At 47.5% G+C, this 20405-nt stretch overlaps 1 protein-coding gene across 1 annotated transcript in view; it reads left to right on the forward strand.

Annotated features, from left to right (window-relative positions):
- PAPPA (pappalysin 1) overlaps positions 1–20405 on the forward strand; it is a gene marked incomplete at its 5' end in the record, with an annotated part of 238201 nt that continues 217796 nt past the window's right edge. The window contains one exon of the mRNA XM_032418990.1: positions 1–283. Coding sequence (XP_032274881.1) covers positions 1–283 — 283 coding nt within the window. The remainder of the gene's footprint in view (positions 284–20405) is intronic.

Here is a 20405-nt window from a genome sequence, read left to right on the forward strand (position 1 = left end):
GCCACCCGGGCGGCCCGCGGCCGCCGCGCCTCGCCGCCGCCGCCGCCGCCGCCGCCGCCGCCGGGCGGTGCCTGGGAAGCCGTGCGCGTCCCCCGGCGGCGGCAGCAGCGGGAGGCGAGAGGCGCCGCGGAGGAGCCGAGCCCGCCGAGCCGGGCGCTCTATTTCAGCGGGCGAGGCGAGCAGCTGCGCCTCCGGGCCGACCTCGAGCTGCCCCGGGACGCGTTCACGCTGCAAGTGTGGCTGCGAGCGGAGGGGGGCCAGAGGTCTCCGGCGGTGATCACAGGTAGGCGAGGGCGCCCCGGCGGGTGCCCGGGCTTGGGTGGCGGGGCCGGTTGGGGGCTGGCTGGTGTGTCTGGGCGGGAGAAGCCCGGCCGGAGGCACCGAGGCACCCGGGCGAGCTGCAAGCCTCACTTTGCCCCATCTGCGGAATGGGCGCACTAGGAAGGCTTTTTGCCTGGTCCCTGGGGAGGAACTCAGGGAGCGCTCCTGGGGGCCGGACCCGCAGTCGGTGAGGGCTGATCCCTGGGGAGCCTTGTGCCCGTACATCGTGTTCGAGATGGTCAGAGGGACCGTCTCTGTTTGGGATGGAGGGGAGGATGACCCAATAGGGATGCATGTGAAAAGAGGCCAGGGGATTATTTATTTCTTTGTTTTTTTAATGGAGGTGCCCCCCCCCCCTTCATTTGGGCCCATTACCCTGGAAGCCTGCAAGAACAGGGTTGTTGTGATCAGAAGGACTTAGAAGTCCTCGAAGTGCCCCAAAGTTGCTTTCTGCTTGATGCCTGCCTGTGGCATGCACCCCCTTCTCCCCTGCACACACACACCCCGCCATCCCATACCCTGGCTTTTAAAGCCCGCTGCCTGTCACTCAGGACTTGGGCAAAACCTTTCTAATGCACACCCAGCCAGTCTTCTCCGGACTGGGCTGCGAAACGGGGCGCTTTCCTCATTTGGGACTTTTACGAGCCCGTAATGAATTTGAGTTCTCCCTCTTCACCCTCCCTTTCCCTGTTCCACAGCAAAGCCCATAGTGAAACCGGACACTTTGCGAGGGTTGCAAACCTTAGAAATGCTCCAACATCCATTCCCCCCCCTCTAAATGAATCTGTGGCAATGCCTTTAATACAACTGGGGGGCGGAGGGGGGGCGGCGCTGGAGGAGAGAAGGAAAGTTTTGCCTCTTCTGACTGAGACTGGGAGATTCCCTTCCTGCACAAACAATCTTGCCATGTCCTAGGACGTCTTAAAGTGAGAGTAGGGGTTCCCCCTTCACTGCAGCTAGGAAACGTGTGGAGGCGGTTCACGATCCCACCCCCTTACACACACACTTTCTTCGAAGGGAAAACTGTGAGTTCTTCTGGCAGTTCTGCCTCTTTCTGTCTTGCTGTGGACTTTCTCAGATGTTGTGCTGACGCTCTCCTCCTTCAGTGAAGCCCATTTCGGGGGACCCAAACTCTGCTGCTATAGCAAGAATCTGTCCCCAAAGCTCCCAGTCTCCCGCTCCCAAACCAAGAGCAAGAAAGTGACTTTCCCCCACATCTGACGTCATCACATGCTATTTTTTTCTCACTGTTCCCCCACCACCACCCCAAGAAGGAGAGGGAAACTGAGCTCATTCACTGTTAGCTCCCAGGTCCTAGGCACCTGAAGCAGGGTATACTGTAGAATAGAGGTAAAGTGTTATTTATAATAATAATGATGATGGTGATAATTCAGAGCTGTGGTATGTTTACTTCTCTTTCGGAACATCGGAGAAGCACAGAGCCTACTCCTTGGGGATGATGAAAAAAAAACCAGTAGATCTGATTTTTCCTAAGCTTTACCTGTCATGCTAGTGAGTTGGAATGCTTTTCCTCCAGAGGGGAGGGCCCAGGGTTATATAGGTATCATCAATGAAAAGGTAGTAAATACATTTTTTAAAAATATATATATATAACACCTGGGATTCCTCAGGAGCCTGCTTTATAAATGTCTATAATTCAGACAAGGAACCTCTCTTCACACGCGTTCTCTTGAGCACTCATTCACTCTCTCACACAAAGATTGTGCAGTAAAATACTTTAATTGGATGGGGGACATTAGGTTATTATTGCTTGTATAAAATGCCTGGCCCATTTTATGTGTGGAAATAACATTCCTCTCAAAATGAAAAAAAAAAAAAAAAGAAGAAGAAGAAGAAAGAAAGAAAAGGCACCGCTGTCCTCTAGTACCAGAAAGCCAGGAGCTTTTCTCCTGAGGATTCTGGTGGATTTTTTTTTTTCCCTCCCCTTGTTGAGTCTGAGCCAGAATTGGCGGTGTGTAAACACCTGGCCCTGAGCCAGAAAAGACTCATTCTGCGTATCCTCCACACGGTACAGACTGTTGGACTAAAAAGAACCTGCTTCTCCTTGAATTAAAAAGCAAACAAACAGAGGTTCTTTGCAGAAGCACTTTTTTTCGGCTCCTTCCTCCGTTCGTGTAAGTTCAGGCGGGGAGAGGCAGGGCCTAGGTGGGCAGCCCGGACGCCGGTGCCCAGCCACGTCCTGCCCGCCCGCGACCTCCGGCGCCCGGTTTGCTGCCTGACCTCGGCCGGCTCCCTCCGGCTGGGCGTCGCCACTTTCGTAGGAATCCCTGGTCCCCTATCTTGAGAGAGCAGGCATCTCTCAGCAGGGAGCGCACTGCTATTTCAGGCAGAGGGTTGCTGCCTTGCTGTCAGGCCAGGCTGCCTTACATCACGCTTTGCTGCAGGATTCAATTGGGTTTCGTAAAGGTCTAATTTTACGGTGCTGTTAACCGGGTCTGTCGTCTGGCAGAGGCAGGCCTTGCTGCTCCTGGTAGGCGGGCTGTGCTCCCAGATCCGCCTGGGATGCTATTTCTGCCCCGGTTCAAACTTCACTGACACCGGTTCAGACAGGCGTGCTCGGGAGAGGCAGGGGGAAGGAGGGAAGGAGCAGCGTGCTTCTGAAGCTCAGAAAACATGCCTTTTATTTTTCCAAAAGGGAAGAAGAAAAAAATATATATATATATATTAATAAATAAAAAGGGAAAGGCTGATGCAGGCAAAAACAAAGACAAAGTTAGAAAGTACTTGTGTCCAGGCTTCTCCCACGGGCCCACCAATGACGGAGGGTCTTGAGGATTGAAGAATCCTTTAAGGCTACAGGGAAAAGGGGTCCATAGGGGTTACCCGTCCCCTCCCCGCTCCCCTCCCCTCCCCCGCCCCCGCAGTTCTCTCTGTAGCCAGGTAGGGAGACAGAAATGGGAGGGAGGGGCGCTGCTGGATGACATAGCTCCTGGAGGGCCGGAACCCGGTTTTAATCTCAGGCATGCACCTTCCAGGCCTTACCCCCCACACGCACCGCTGAGAGAACACGTCTAGTAAACAGTATCACCTCCTGGACCCACCACCTAGGCACAGCCTTGCCTTCCTGCACGGCAATTTGGGCTCCCTTTCAAGTCCGGCGGGGGGTGGGGGGAGCGGCGTGCTTTCTTCCACACTCCTCTGCTTTTGTCCCGTAGCCGGCAGGATCCAGACCCCTGCCCCTCATCCCCAAAGGCCCCCTCCCCAAAACCCTCCAGTCCAAAGAAAGAGAAAGGAGAAGAAAAAGAAAACAATAGACTCAATTTGCTCCATGGAGCAGAGACCCCGAGCAGCAGTTAATCTTGTTAAAGTTTCTCCTGACGTGTTAGATAAGTGAAATGTGGACCCCACAAGTGCTGCCCTCCTCCCACCCCATCCCTTAGTGATCCAGCATTCCTGCTCTGAAGGGGAAAGGGATTTACCTGAATCCCGTCCAACACCTCTGTTTGCCACACTTTTTTTCTTTTGTTCCAAATGTTGGACTGTTGAGTTTGCTGGCTAGTCAGAAGAATCTTTTTATTTCCTCCCTTCTGCAGCCCCCACTTCCTACTACCCACCAACCCCCAAAAAAGAGTGCCTGCATTTCCCCAACTTCAGAAGTGCTGGAACAGGGAAGGCTGGGTTTCAAGGAGTCCCTCTATTAACATGGCTCACCCCCGAAGGTCGTAGTCACATCTAGGGTCTAGAATATTGCAAGGGTTAGAAGCCAGTTTTAGCCATCAGGTTACGTACGTGAGAATCTACCTCTGTCCCTAACTGGCTGGGTGACCTCGGGTAAGCTAGTTGACCCCTCTGGGCTTCAGCTTCATCTACAACGTGAGGATAGCAGAAGTACCTACTCATTAAATGAGCTCACACATGGAAAGTGCTCAGCACTGGACTTGGTGTATCGTAAGTGCTCCAGAAACTTCACTCTTATTCTTGGGCATGATTTTCCAGAGAGCTCAGTCTTGCCCTTATGGATTGAGGACACTTAAAGGCAGGAAGGAAGGCAGCTCTTCCTGGATGCCTCCAAGGGGCCGGGCACTGGGCTAGGCACCTGCCTCGAGCCTGTACACTTCACCCTCACAAACACCCTGGGAGGTGGGCATCACCTCCTTTATTTTACAAATGAGGAGATGAAGTCTCAGATAGTGGAGGTGACTTAGTCCACAGCCCCACAGGCCATCAGGGAAGCAGAGCCCGTATGTGAACTTGAGTTTTAATTGCCCGTTCCCTCTTTAGCAATCTTTCTGGGGAGAGAAGAAACAGTTCATGTTCCCTTCTTTAGCCCTGCTGCAGAATGTTCCCATTCCTTTCTGCATTTCTGGGTGCTGACCATGCACCTACAGATTTAAGAGGATAGAAAATGAGTCTAAATCTCACGTGGAACTCTGGATTTGACCTAGCAGGTCTGTTTTTCCTTTCACGCCAGATTAGGCAGACTGGCCTTGGGATATCTGTTGCCAGTTCCTTGCCGTGTGATTTGAATGCAGCCATTTTTTCATCTCTCTATCCTTTTGTTTCTTCATCTGTAAAATGGGCATAGTGATCCCGGGATATTGCAGTGAAGTAAACATGCAGAAAGTACCTGGCACAGTGTCAGCTCCTATTAGGGACTTGGTCAACGGTAACGGGATCCAGTAAGTAACCACATTCCCTTTTCCAGTTTGCTAACTTGGCCTTCAGGAAGTCGGGCCTGTTTGTACTGTTAGGGTGTCCCCTCTTGAGTTACTGGGGGAGTTTATCTAGAGTAGACCGCATATCTCAGGGGACAGTTAGACAACCCCCCCCAAATCCTTCCCTTGCACTTTCATTTCCTCTTCTTTGACCTACTTGGATGACCCCTTGGTGGTAAGAGCCAGAGGAAGTCTAGAACCACTGGACCAATGAATAAGAAAACCAGTTAGCACTGAAGAGAGCATGCATGCTCGGGAACAAAAGGCAGACAGTGGTCATAGTGGGGTCCAGGTCACAGATGTACTGTCACATGCCTCTTGGTCCTTCCCCAGATGCCCTCAACTTATCCTTTTCCCCAAGCAGCCATTCATGTAGCCTGCTGGGGTGAGGGAGGCTGCACCACCCTCGCTTCTCTGCATCGAAGAAAGCAAACTCGAAGCTCAGAGGTGTGGAGCTCAAGAATGGTTCGTGTGGTGTCAGCCTAGGCATGGACCAGGACAAGCAGCTCATTGTGCAACAAGGAAACTGAGGGCCAGAATATTTCAGGGGCTAAGAATTAAACTATATTCACAAACTGTGCCCTCTCAGAGGGGCCTGGGAGACCATATCGTCCAGTAGTTCACAACCCTGGCAACACTTGGAATTATTAACCTTTCAAACATCCCAATGCCCAGGCCATATCCCAGGGATGCTGATGTCAGGGGTCTGGGGTTGGCCTGGGTGCTGGGGTATTTCAAAGCCTTCTTGGGTAACTTGGAAGGACCACCAGTGGGGAGAATCACTGATCTAGCTCAGTGTCTCCTTGCTCTGCTGGAGGGGAAACTGAGGCCCAAAGGGGAAGTAGTATTTCCCATTTACTGAGCTGGTTAGTGGCTAAGATTTCAGAGAATTTTACCTGTCTCGGTTCTGAGTTGCCAAACACCAGAAGGGACCGTTCTTTCATTCTCAGTTCCCCTGCTGACCCCAAACCCCTGGGTGCCATGGCCCTGACATCGCATTCTTCCAGAGCTATTCCTGTGTGTGAAACTACACTCTCTCCATCAGGGGTCACCTCTAAAGTGCTAACACTCCTGTAGAGTGGTAACACTGAGTTCTATGCATTTGATTTTAAATGAATCTCTCCAAGTGGTTGGGAGGAGCGCCTCGCTGCGAAGGAAGGGAAGCTCATTTCTGAGGCATTCTTCACTTTGCACTGGGCTAGTTCTATAGGAAGGAATATGTTCCTGTTATTTCAGAGCCCCATCATCTGAGACCACTCTGAAATCAGTACTGGCTTTCGCTGTCTCAGACGAGGAGGAGGGAAGATCCCCAAGTGCCCTGGGTAGGAGGACCCCATCGACAGCTGGCACGTGCCTTGTCGACCTAAGGCCAAGGGCTCAGGAATCCAGCAAATGCCTATTTCCCCCCTCAGCTGGGTCCCCTTCCTTTCTCTCAATGCCCCCGTCTCTTTCTTCTTGCTGCACAAAGTCTCCGCTTCATGCCTTGATGTACTTACTGGAAATACTTAACTGAGGACTGACCTGTGGATCTTGGCCCCTTGACTCCTTTGAAGACCTGAAACAGGGCCTCAGGAGCTCTGAGTTCAAGTACTGGCTTGGCCTCCTCTGAGCTGTGGGACCCGGGGCCTCTAACTCAACCACTGGGGCCTCAGGGGACAACATTTTGGGTATGGTTACATTCAACATCCCCCTGTCACAGGTTGTCACAGGAACCCAGGGAGCCAGTGGTGGCAGAAGCTCTTGGCCAAGATCAGAACCCGGTCCACATGTCAGCAGGAGGAGGAGGGGGAGGGGCCGGAAGGTGAGAGATGTGAGGAATTGGTGCGATCAAGGTCATTCCTGGGAAGGCGCCTTCATTATCATTATTCACATTGCAAATGATAAATAGTGATCAAGTTAGCAAATCTTTTCACACCTGTGACCTCACTGGAGCCCTTTGATGTTGGGACTTCACAGGTCCACAGAATCCTACCGCTCGGTTACTCGCTGCCTGACCTTGACAACTGCTCATTGGGCCTCCATGTTCTCAGGGTGCCCCAGGGGGTGCCGGGATAGAATAGGGGCTTTCAAACTGTACCGCACAATCGTAGGGATCCCCTGGGGAGAGGCTGAAGGGCAGGTTTCTGCCCACCCCCCACTTTCCTTTCACCATATTCTGTGTGAACTGTGCACTTCTATAAGATTCCATTTGAAGGAATGGAACAGAGTCAAACGGACAGGGAATGACATGGAGGAATTATTGTTAATTCTGTTCATGTGTGATAATGGTAATGTTATTATGTATACTTAAGGCCCCTAATCTGTTAGAAATGTGTCCTGAAGTATTTATGGGTTAAACTACATTATGTCTGTTTTATTTGTTTAAAATGCTCCAGAACAACCCAACAAAAAAGTCATAGTGGGTGTGCTAGATGAAAGAAGATCAGCAGACTGATAACAGTTGTTGGGAACAGGTGATAGAAATGATGGGCTTCAATACATTTTTCATTTGTCCCTCCATGTATAGTTAAGGATTTCCATAAAAAAAAGTTAAAAATAAATTAAGAGTTTGAGCACCATAGGAAGAATTGAAAGTCTTAGATCCTTGTATGTTCTGTGAGCTGATAGGTGTTCTAATACTGAGGTGCCCGCTTGGGGAGGGTCAGGGACCCTCCCAAGGTCACACAGCAGTCAAATGAAAGTCGGGGTGCAGTCCGGGCTTCAGACACTAGGAGCTCCCTCTGCCCTCCTCTCTGCACTCTCGCAAACTCAGGTGACTGCCCATCCTGGGAGAGCTTGAGGGGAGGCTTCCCAGCTGCCTCTAGGAGGGGCCAGTGGAACCCTGCTGGGCAGTAAGAAGCTTTTGAGTGAGGACATTCTTGGCTGTATAGAACCATCTCCCACACTGTGAAGCATTTAGCATCTTTGATACCATGCAGAAGAATCCCCCAGGATCTGCAAGTCACTGTGACAATCCAAAGCTTATTATGACAACACATACACACACACACACACACACACACACACACACACTTCCACATATTCCTATTTCTCACTTTTCTGGCTCCTCATTTCTCTCCATCTCCAATTGCCCTGGGAACTTCCTAGAAACTCCTCGAGCTCTGGGGAAATGACCTGCCTCTGCCAAATCTCAGGAGAAGTTGACACTATCAGGAAACGGGGAAGGGGCCTAAGTTTACCGAGGAAGTATTTTGTAGTGGTTGATCATCGGACGCCAGAGTCAGATGGCCTGAGTTTGGTTTCCTGACTCCCACCTGCTAGCCGCATGACCTTGGGCAAGTTACTTAATATCTCCAAGCTTCACTTTTCCCATCTGTAAAATGCGGATAACACTGGCTCCTACTTCATGGGGTTGTTTTGAAGATTAACTGAGCCTCCATGTGGAAAATGCTTAGTAATGGAATCTAGACCATGGGTAAGCACAGTAAACGTTAACTCATGTTGGTGTTATGTGCGACCGACCCTTGCCACCTTGCCACACGTTAGTTCTAATTCTCTCAATAACTCTGTGAGTTGGACAGGCTTATCTCCTTTGGCAGAGCCAGGGATTGCCTTTCCCTTTTACCACGTGGGAAAGATACATTACTCTCATCTTAACATCAAACAGAAAGTAAAGTGAAAGGCAAAACAATAAACACTCTCTTGTTTCGTATTACGAAAGCAATGTGTCCTCATGGTAGAGAATCTAATCAGATTAGAACAAGGGACACAGTAAAAATGTGTCCATCCCCTGCCCAGGCATCAATCAGCAAGTCGTTATTGAGTTCTTGTTACATGCCAGGTACCATGTGGGGCCCTGAATCCAGAGCACTGGGAATATGAGGAAGATAGCCCTGCTCTCAAGATGTTTATGTTCAGGGATGGAGGAGGAGGTGGACGCAGAGTATAAATGAGTGAGTGACTATGTCACACATTTATGTGCTCATGAAGAAAAATAGAGAAGGAAGTCTGCGGCACATTATAGAGGTGGGGTCACAGGAGGAGTGAGATTTGGATGGGTGGTCAGGGGAGACGGTAATGAGAAGTGGCATTGAGGAAGAGTCTTAAGAGTAGACCCAAGGCTATCTAGAGAAGACCATGGTGTATTGGAGAAGGAAGAGCAGTGGATTAGGAGATGTCAGTTCTAGAGCCGTCCAGTCACTAGCTCACTGTGTGACTTTGGACAAGTCACTTTCCCTCTTGGGGGCCAGTTTTCCTCATCTGTATAGTTGGAGTAGGGGTGAATTTATCTTTGCCCTAAAGACCCTCCTAGCAGAGATCTCCTAGGATTCTATAATCCTAATCAGGACTGACCTAAGACAAAATTGTAAACTTGGCAATAGTTCCAGTTTTCTTCCTGGTTTTTGGTGCATTTTCCTCCACTAGGTGGTGCCTGTCCCCCTTGAGGGCTGGGTGCCCACACACTTTCTGCTTCCTCACCCCTGGCAACACTCATTCTTGAAAAATGACCCGGTATTCCTTCTTGCTAAGGTTTCATTGACTGACAACAACTTAGAATTTTGCTCTTCCATGGACATATATATACTTTAATATCTCCCCAGAAAGCTTCATATCAAAAAGTGAAGTACTAATGGGTAGAATTTTAGTCAAAGACTGACTGAAGACATTATTTAGGTAATATTGGTACTTCCCAATAGCTGGAAGCCATCTCAGTCATTTTGCTAATAATCACTGCCAGAAATACCCAAAAAAACTCACTGAGTCACTTTTCCGGTGGTCACTTACTTGGCTCATGGTTAAATTACTCACATTTTATAATTTCTTACTCTACAAAAGCCATTTCAGGCAAGGTCCTGAGCATCATGGTGGCCACTGACCTGTTAGTCTTGCATATCGTGTTATTCAGATTATTCCATGAAGTAAAATACTAAAACTCTATGCTCCGTGGCCATCTGTTAGCCTATTTTCCTTCTGTGACTCCCCAGCACTGTTATCGATGAAGTACCTCTTGCTCCTTCTTTTCCCCCTCCTTCCACTCTCTATGTTCCTCATACCTAACATATTTTCTTTGCTACTTAGATTTTTCTTGAAACAAGAAAAAGAGCATTTGTTTTTCAGTATTATTTGCCACAGACCCAGGGTTCATGGAACCTGGAAGAGTAGAAGTGACCCTTCTTCAAATTTAGAGAACCTGAAAAGGTCCCAGGGTCCAGTTCATTTGGAGGAAACAGAGAGTCTAGAACGTGGGAGGTCACAGATTGGCATCCATGGATCTAATTATGGGGAACATGTCCAGCCTTTTGCCTTCAAGAAGCTCATGGTCTAACTTGGACCTGTCCCCTTGGTAGTCAAGAAGTTACTCCTGTATCTGTCCCATTCTATCTTTTCTTAATTCCTGTTCCTCTATAAACATGAAATGTGGCTGGGCAGAATATGACCACATGTGTTCATACAAAGGGGTTATTTCTCCCAATGACATTGTAGGTCTTTCAGCTACAAAGACTGATGAAAAAATAGAAGAAGATATGATAACAGGCATATCAGGTACAAGATGGCCTTGTTCTAAGAGATGCAAAGTACCTGAGCAGAAAATCCAAGAAATGAATCCAGACTGTACTGTTTTGTGAACTAACAGTTCATGTAGTAAGTCCCAAGAACCAAGGTGGGTGAGTCAGAAGGATGCATCGAAGCCGTTCTTTCCATAGATGAGAAACTGAGGGTCGGTGGGAGAAGACTGGTCCAAATCAATGAGCGAGCTGGGTAAGGTCCTCTGTCCTCTGAGTCTTAGGCCAGGCCTCTGTCAGCTTGTCCCCTGACTTTGCATCCTTTCCCATCGAGTAATCACCATCTCTCTGCTGGTGAGCATCATTTATCTGCTGGCTTTGCTGGACTCCAGACTCACAGATCCACTAGACATGTTAACATGCACTTCAAACATGTCCAAAGCTGAATCATCATTTCTCCAAAATTCCTTGTGTTCTTGTCTGGTGTCACCCACTCTAGATAGATCACCCACCATACTCGGTCATCCATTTCTGTCTATCCTGCCTCCTTAACATTTTTATAGCCAATCTTCCCTCTTCTTGGCTTAAGACCCTCTGGACCTCTTGCCTTGACTGTTTCCCTAGTATTGTGATGCCTGCCTCTCTCAGCCTCAATTCCTGCACTGCACCCCTTCAGTCTCTCTTCCAATGTCCAACAGTCAGTGTTTTCCAAAATGTGAGTCTCTAGCTAGAGGCCCTTCAATAGCACTGGCATTATCTGCAATTCACCCCAGATACCCTAGGCTTTTTTTTTTTTTTTTTTCACCTCATTTTCTTTAGCTGGTGTGTTTCCTATATTCCCGACTGTGCCATTTTGCAGAACAGCTTCTTCGGGTTTCTGCTCAAGACTCCCTTCTTCTGGGAAACCCTCCCTAATTGTTCCCCACCTCTTTAATCCATCTGTCTCCACAATACCCTCTGCACACATATACCAAAACACCTGGAATTTTTTATCACATTTAATTATGTGCATATTTGGGGTCATCTCAACTTCTCCACTGCCTCGCACAGCCTCTGGCTTATAAAGGTACTATGTACATTTCTGTTTAATGAATGCATGACTGGATAGGAAAACCAGCTACACGTCTAATGATTCCGAGAGAAAGAGCTTAGGAACCTCAGGCATGTTGCATTACGTAACCAAAGCACATGACCTAACCCATGCGTCACACTCAAAAACATTACACAGTGGTTAATTCCATTTCCCCTTGAGCGAAGAAGTCAAAAGGGAAAAGAAATCTGGCCTTCCAAAACAGAGGGGGGAGGGGGCAGTGCATTTCATTGCCTCCTCAACTCACATTTCGTCCTCTCTAATCCAAGCCACATTTTAGCCTTGGTCTTCCCCTCTCCGCCCTTCGCCTGTTTGCAAAGGATTTGTTTGGTGTGTGCACCGCGGCACATAATCCCAAGCTTTGCTCTCCTCTCAGATTTCCCCCTCTCCTCCTTATCAGGTTCTTACCGGGCCTCTAGTGCCCTGGAAGTCATATCTGTTGCTTGGGTTTTCATCCATTTCCCTCCTTCCCGATAGGGGGGCCTTTCCATCTGCTTCCCTTGATCTTGTGAGACCTTGTGGTGACCTCAGGATCTGGAATCCTCTATCCGCTGTTTATATACCCTTGGGAGAAGGTACGCATTCTCAGCAGTAATGACAGTAATAAAAGCAGCAAGCTTATAATGAGCACTTACTATGGGCCGGCATTGTGCTGAGCGCTACACTTTGAACCCTCTGAATTCGGTTTAGAAAGTTACATGACTTGCTGAAGGCCCCACAGCTAAAGGGTGGTGGGACTGGGGTTCAAACCCAGGCCAGTTTAATTTGATCTTTATCCACAGACTTAAGAGTATAGCTTGGAACACAGTCGTTGTCCAGAAAATGTTCCATGAGAGGATACGTACATGCGTGGTTACGTGGATGGATGAAGGAAGGAAGGGACCGAAGATGGTGCCCCCAGGGACTAACGGAAACATTTTGAGATTGGTTGTAGACTGGAAAGGGAAGGAATGGAGGGCGGGAGAGATGGAAGAAGAATCTGAATGAACATTTTAAGATTTCAAAGACAGTGGTTAAGAAATCTCTTCAGTATATGAAATATATTTTATTTGCAGGTGACTTTTGAACAAAAGACCATTGACGTCCATGAGAGCATTTTTCACTTATAAGTAGTCTGCTGGGAAATAGACACTTTTTTCAAGGCTGCTCTCTGCCAAAAACTTTTCTGAACTCCTTGTTTGGGAATCATAGCTTAGGTCCGTTCCCCCAACTATGCTCGACGGAGACCCACCGTCACCCTCTGAGGAGCGGCCTGATGCACTCTGAGCTGAATCTGAGATGTGTGTAGATGATCATGCTGCATGAACTCTGGGGTTCTGAGTAGGAGAATGACCCTGGAGTGGCAAGGCTGATTTTGTGGTGTGTTCTCACTAGAGCCAATTAAGCCCCCGTAGTACCAGTAGTAAGCTCTCAAGATGACTCATTTATAGAACAGCCCCACTGGGCTGATTAGATGTGATCTGCTAAAAAAAAAAAAAAAAAAATACCACGTCTGGTTCATCCCTTTCCCTCTGCTTTATCAAATATGCTCAATATACAGATGGAGAAACTGAGGTCCAGGCAAGTTAACTTGTTAAATTAAGCTGATTTGATTAACATGAAGCAGCAAGTTGGCAGCAAAATCATAACTATAACTCAGATCTCTTGACTTTCAAATCAGTGCTCATTCCATTGGATCACTTTATTTTCCTTTGCGGGAGCAGTGGGGGTGGGAGGGATGACAGTTACATCGGTGGGTTCACATTAGTGACTTATTAGAAAACATCATACAGCTGTTTGGTAACTTAAGCACTTCTTATGTGCCAGGCTCTGTCCTCGGCATTCTGTGAGGTTCAGTAGGAAATGGCAATCTATTAGAAGTAAACCAACCAACCTTCCTTCCTCTCACGTACCCATCCACCCACCCACCCACCTACCCACCTATCCATCTATCTATCCATCCATCCATCCATCCATCCATCCATCCATCCATTAATGGATAGTTGTCGAGCGCCCTTTAGTCTCTGTATATTACACATTGAACCGGGAGGTAGGGACTAAAAAGAAGTACAGGGCATGGTTCCATCCCTTTAGGAGTTCCCAGTCCTAGCAGCGGAAGCAGACTGGTAAACAGATACATAACCTCATGGTAACTACTATAACGAAGCAATTAATAGCGTCCTGGGGAAGCAGAGAGGCAGAAACACTGTGTTCTTGAACACCCATGTTTATGACAGGGCTAGAAAGTGTTCTGAGCTTTCAGAGGCATAAGAGGCCCCTTCCACTGGAAAGGGGCAGAGATTTTCTCAGCAAGTAGATAGTATGTGGATGTATGTGGAGTGTGTGCTTTGCCTTGCATGTGGATCTATCATGCATGCCATTTTAGATGTAGAGCCATAAATCAAATTAGAACAATAAACACTTTTTGATTCATGTCTCAGCTGAGGACATTGGCCCAGAGTAGCTTTGAGGAGCATGACACTAGGAAATGATTAGACAATTCCATCCATCACCATCCAAATCAAGTCCAGCAGCCCCTTAAATCCGCCCCTCATCGCATTTATCACTCTGATGTGTTTGCCTTCATATATGTCTGTCTCTCCGCACCTGTCTCCAAGCTCCCTAGGAGCAGAGACCATTTCTGTCTTCATCTCTCTTTATTCCTTGCTTTAGCACAGTACCAGCCCTGCCCATCCATACTCCAAAAACTTTATTGAGTGAATTGAAGATGGCTCCCAATAGGAGAGAAAACGGGGTGACTGGAAGTGGGTGCCGTGAAGGAAAGGCGCATTGAGAAATGACATCATGGACCCTAGTAAGGGCCAAGCAGTGAAGGCAAACATGTTATGAATGGCACCAGCTGTTAGGTATTTCCTCATGTCTCTGGGCTGACTAGTCACCTGTGTGTGTTCTTACCATCCTTCCCTGCCACTCTGCCTCCCTTTCTGTCTGCTGAGCCAGCGTACCATTCTGTTAGCTTTAAGGATTTTTCCCCATGGTTTTCTATCAGCTTCTCCAGCCCCATCCCTGGAGAGAGCTGCAAAGAACCAGGTGTAACTGTGTGGGATGCACCCATGCTCCTCCTGCAACCCTCACCTGTGCCTTGGAGACCTCCCAGAATATAAGGGAGCAGGATGATGGCAGGAATCAGGTCTGCTGTGCTCAGGGCACCTTCCCAGGGCCTGGCACGTGGCAGCAGTTCAATAAATATTTGTGGGGAGATTGCTGGAGGAGTAAATGAGTAAATTTACAACACATCTGGGCCAGTTTCCTCAGGTCAGAGACGAAGAATCAGATGTCCGGATGAGGCAAGACAATTATCCCAAGTTCTATCCCAAATTAGAGCAGAGGATCAGTAGAGCCCAATTCTCCTGACCATTCCTTCTGTCCTGTCATGTTGTGCTGGGATTTGAGCTTGGCCCTCTTGAATGTGGTCACACAGGTTTCAGATCACTGAATCCTGCAGTTGGATAGGACCCAAACTATCCTTTTATGCCTGAGAAGTCTGAAGCCCAAAGAGGAGGAGAGATTTGCCCAGAGTCCCACTGCTTTGGTAGTGATAACACCAAAGCTTCCAGAAAACCTCTGTGTATTGCCACATAGCCAACAAATATATAATATGTACCTGATGCTGTTAGAGATGCAGTAGTGAGCAAGATAGAGCAGGTCTATGCCCTCATAGACTTTATATTCTTCTGTGAGGAGAAAGACAACAAACGAGTCAACAGTTGTAAGGTCTTGTATATTAACAATGATGAACGATAAAAGGGAGTCATTAGAGAAGACTGGAGTAGAGGGATTTTGGTTCAGGTGGTCAGGCTGAGGTTTGAATGACAGATAAGGAGTAAGCCATATGAAAAGATAAATTAAGAGAGTTCCAGAGAGAGGGGAAGAGCACAGCTAGCGCGCAGACCATGAGGCAGGGAGAGTTATTGAAGATGCTGAGGGAGCAGGTGTGCAAGCCGCTGGGAGACGGGTGTCCATGGCTCAAGGCAGTTCAGGTCATGGAATTTGGATTTTAATCCAGATGAACTAGGAAGTTACAGGATTTGGTGATCACTCTGACCTTGAAGTGGAGAATAAATGACATGAGGCCAAGAGTAGAATCTCAATTATATCATGATCAAGGTGTACATTGATTATTGATGATATTTTAGTAATGATTTAGTATTTTGGTTAATATCATTACCATGCATTTCCTTGCTAATACCATTACCAATTAAAATATCTGAAGAGCACTGGTATTTTAGATCAACAGAGAAGCAGGGTTTTCTTGCACCCTCTGGGAGGACTTGGACAGATTTGTGAACCCTGATACGTTTTCTGTAAAAATTTGAAGGTGTGCACATTTTTCTGGGGAGAGGCTGTCATTAGTTTCATAAAGGGGTCTGCAGTGCCCAAATGATGACTTAAATGCCTAATAGCAGGGGGCACATGAGGTCATTTCCTGAAACCTGTACCAGCTCTAAAATCTGAGCACTCTAGGATATCTGTGAAAATGAGAATGTTGATGTTGAGTTGTCATATCGGACTGAGGAATTGCACTTTCCTTCATCTGTACCCTTTTTGGAGTAAATAGAATTTAGGGCTTTTTTTCCTCTGAGGAGAAGTTAGTTTATTCCTTAGAAATATAATCTACAACTTTGTTTATTCAAACTCTGGTCTGAGTTTCTCTGAGTTTTAAAATAGGCAAGTACACTTCAAATGTAGCCCGAGGTGGTCCTGACCATAATTATTCACTGTGGACTTTATCCATGAATCTATGAATCCAAATATCCATCCACCCTTCCATCTATGCATCCATCCATGAATCCATCGATCCATCCACCCATCCACCCACTTCCTTTCCTCCCTCCTTCTCTCCCTCCCATCTGTGCATCCATGTATCCATCCAACCAACTAACCATCCACCCACCTCCCTTCTTCCCATCCATCCATCCATCCTTTCATCTCTCTGACCTTCCATCAGTCCATACCCTCATCCATCTTCTATCCGTGTAATCTTCCATTTACCAAGCTGTGTGCTAGGGCTGGGGCAAGAGTTAGAAGACTCCAATTCTTGTTCTTAGGTCACTCTGAATCCTTGAGAAAAAAAATCCCCTGAGACACCTCCACTGAGTCCTTTGCTTCTACTAGACTACAATTTGAAAACCCCACTTTAGAAGTTGAAAACTACTACTTTGAAAAAATTCAGCTGCTCTGCTTACATAGTTATATAATTATAAGTATTCCCAGTGGTGCTCTGAATCTGCGTCTAGACTACTGGAAGCTCCTTTATCAACACTAATATTTTAGATCAATAACAGCTTCCACCCATAGGTCAGTAGGTGGTGGAAAACCAATAGAGAATGTGCAATAGTGGCAGGGATCTTTGAGAAAGGGCAGGCTTCATAAAGGGAACAGAGAAGGGAGCTGCCAGTCACTTAGCTCCTGGGACTCTCTTTGCCCACAACCCCCAAAGCCCTTGGATAGTGATTCTGAGCCTTCGTGCTCCGTGTGTGCCCCTGGATGCATGATGGAGCAGGAAGCCCTCGTGGCATGGGGTTGTTTCAGTTTCCGAAGCATTTTCGACATGTACCTATCATATTCCCACTCGCCTTGTAAAACAAGCATTTTCATTTAATACAGTGAGGTCTTTGTATTCTCAACAACAAACACATGGTCTAAGGCTGTCGGACACAACCTGCCTTTTTCTCCAACACCACCCCCCGCCCCACTCTGTCCGCCCTTACAAAGCCCAGTGTCAGCAGAAATATCTGTTTACAAACAAAGCCTCCAGGAGCACAGTATCAGTAGCTCAAACAAACCTCTAAAATATGTCCCCAACTCTGTCCTTGGCATCCCTGTGAACAGTGTGTATCACTGGCAGCCGCTTTCATAGAAGGCTTTTCTGTCTTTCCATCTTTCCAACTGTCTTCGTGTCTGGCTTCCTCTGTCTCCTTCCACTTATTCATTAAAACCATGAGAAGCCTGGACTGGAGAGGCAGGCGGATGCTGGCCCAGGCCTCGTGGATATCTGGAAAACCGAGCCCAGACAGGGACTGCTTGCAAACAGCGAGACGGACTCAGACACATCTAGCCTGTAGTGTGTCATCTGAAGCAGAAGCTGATTGAAGAAGGATTATTAATTGGGTGAATGTAATAGTTACATGATCATGCAGCTCTAGGTCATTTTTCAGTGAATATCAGGATTATCAGTGGTTGAAGTCACTCTTTTGTTTCTCTCTTGAACATGAGTCTACTATACCTCCCTATTACCTTATACATAGTAAAGAGAATAGCTAACATAGGGAGCTTGTAATATGTGCCAGGTACTATTTTGAATACTTTGTGTGTATTAAGTCTTTAGTCTTTGCAGTGACCCTCTGAAATAGATACTATTCCAATGCTAGGTTTCCAGATGAGGGAACTGAGGTACAGGAAGGTTAAGTGACTTGCCCAAGGTCACACAGCAAGTAAAAACCAGTAGAATCAATCCTTAGTGTCCATTTTCTAGCCACTCCCCCGCAAACATCTCCAGATCAGGTCTGAATTTCTTAGCCCCACATTCAGCTTCCTCCCCAAACATTGTTGCTTACCGTAACTTTTCCTAGTTCCTTATATCTCAGTTTTTCAACCTCGGCACTGTTGACACTTTGGAACGAATAGTTCTTCGTTGCAGGATGTTTAGTATTGTAGGATACTTAGCCTTGACCCACTAGATGCAGTAGCGGCCTCCACTCCCCAGCTGTATTGCATGTATTACCAAGTGTCCTCTGCGGGGCAAGATCTCTGCTGGTGAGAACCACTGACTTACATGGATTTTTTTGATTAAAGAGAACGTGTTCCTAGAACACATATCCCCACCTCCACGCTTTTTCACTTTTGGTTTTCCCCTTGACCTTTCAGTGTCCTTGGCCTCCTCCCCATCAGTCTTCTCTGTTCCAGAGTCTTTCAGTTCCTCGGCATCTTTTATAGCCAGAGAGGAAATGCTAGCCTGTCTGGGTTACTGATCTGCTTTGTTTTTATACTTTTTTGTTTAAAAAATGATTGCCACCTCCAAACTTTCCATTTAAAATCCCCTAAAGATTGCACAGCAGTCTTGACTTAAAAGCTCAATTCATTTTATGCAGTCAGTGATGTTTATTGGTTCAACCATGTGTTAGGTCCCAGGCTAAGCACTCAGAGTATGAAGTCAAGGAGATGGACTACCTATATCTCGAGAACTTCTGTGATAGGCTATCTGAGCAGGAGGGAAGATTCAAGATAACCCTTGTGCCCTCTCCCAGCTGAGAAGGTGGGGAAACCAAGCCCCAGAAGGTAGACAATATTTGATCAACATCAACCAGAGACCGAGCTCAAGGCTGAACTAGATCATCCTCCACCTAGTGGAACAAAATTAAAATTCTGAAGTCCTGGGGAGATCTAACTACCATTTATCCTTCTAGAGCCTTAAAGAGGTCCTTTGGGTTGAATCATGATACACGATTTTCTGGTGGATATTAAAACAGTAGAAAATTAATATCTGAAAAGTCTATCAACCCTCTCTCTTCAAAAGTTTGCTTGGACTCCATGCTTTCCATTATAGGTCTTAAGTCTTAATGACTCCAGATTGCCCCATGAGCACTGGGCAGGGAGTCCTGAGACATGAGTCCTGGCTATTTCAGCACTGTGATTCTATTGATAAGAACACGATGATCCCAAGCTAATGACTCCCCAGCCCCGCCCATGGACTCTTTCTCAAAACCACCAAAGATTCCCTGTTGTCTGTGGAACAAACTTCAGATCTCTTGGCATGCCCTTCACAGCCCTGGGCACTGTAGCCTCAGGCGGACCTTGCAATTTCATTTCCCTCTGCTACTCTGTGCACCTTCAGTTCCATCAAGAACAGAGGTCTTTCCCCATCTCCAGAGCCCCCTTCCAGTGACAGCACAGCTCCCAGCCTTTGACCATGTTCCTCCTTTTGCTGGACGGTCTTGGCCCAACCCCTCCCACCCAGTCCCTGTTTCCCCTGCAAGGCTGTTTCTGTACCACTCATCTAGGAAAACTTCCCTGAGCCTTCTTGTCCCATACAAATCAAGTGTTCCTTCCGTTGAGCTCCGTTTGCTTGTACTTCTACTAAAACTTACTCTGTTATACTTTATGGAAAATTAAGAACTGCCCCTTGTCCTCCCACAGTCCATTTTCCCCTAGCTGGGAAGCCCAGTTTAGAAGTTACGAACATGAACTCTCATGTCTGATTACCTAGGTTCGAATCCCACCTGTGTTACTTGCCAGTGAATTACTCAGGCTTGGGCAGGTTATCTGTGCTTCTCTGGGCCTCTGTTTGTTCATCTGTAAAATGGGAATAATAATTCTACCTTCCTGCTTGGATTGTTGAGAAGGCTGCCTGAGCTAATCCATGCCGTTTACCGCAGTGCCTGGGACAGAGCAAGTGCTAATTCCGGGTGGCACCAGCCATGCGGAGCGGAATGGGAATCTGCCTGTCTGGCCGCGTCCCTTCCTTATCTCATGTTGCCATCGCTCTCCTTGAAAGTCTCACCCCTGGCTGTGTGGGCCAGGATGAGGTGATGGCACGCTCATCCGAGAGAGGAGCTTTTGTTTCCAGAGCTCAGCCCACATGGTCTGGGGTGCATTTTTACATAACTTGCTGTGGATCTGCGTCAGTTACGAAATGTACATTACTTGGCTCGCCCATGTGGGAACCTTCTCCATCCTTCTCAGCTCCTTAGGTTTGGCTACAGGTACGCAGCGACCCTCTTGGTGCTGATTTGTAGATGAGGATCTAAGGTCCAGATGTGGACCCAAGGCTGAGTGAGGGTCTACTAGGCACAGCCAGCATGGTGCCTGAAAAGCAAGGTACTTTTATGAGCCAATAGAAATGGCTTAGTTTCTTCTTGAAAATCAGAAGAAAAT

Source organism: Phoca vitulina, unplaced genomic scaffold, assembly GCF_004348235.1.
Source record: "Phoca vitulina isolate PV1807 unplaced genomic scaffold, GSC_HSeal_1.0 scaffold21, whole genome shotgun sequence".
Classification (NCBI taxonomy): Eukaryota; Metazoa; Chordata; class Mammalia; order Carnivora; family Phocidae; genus Phoca; species Phoca vitulina.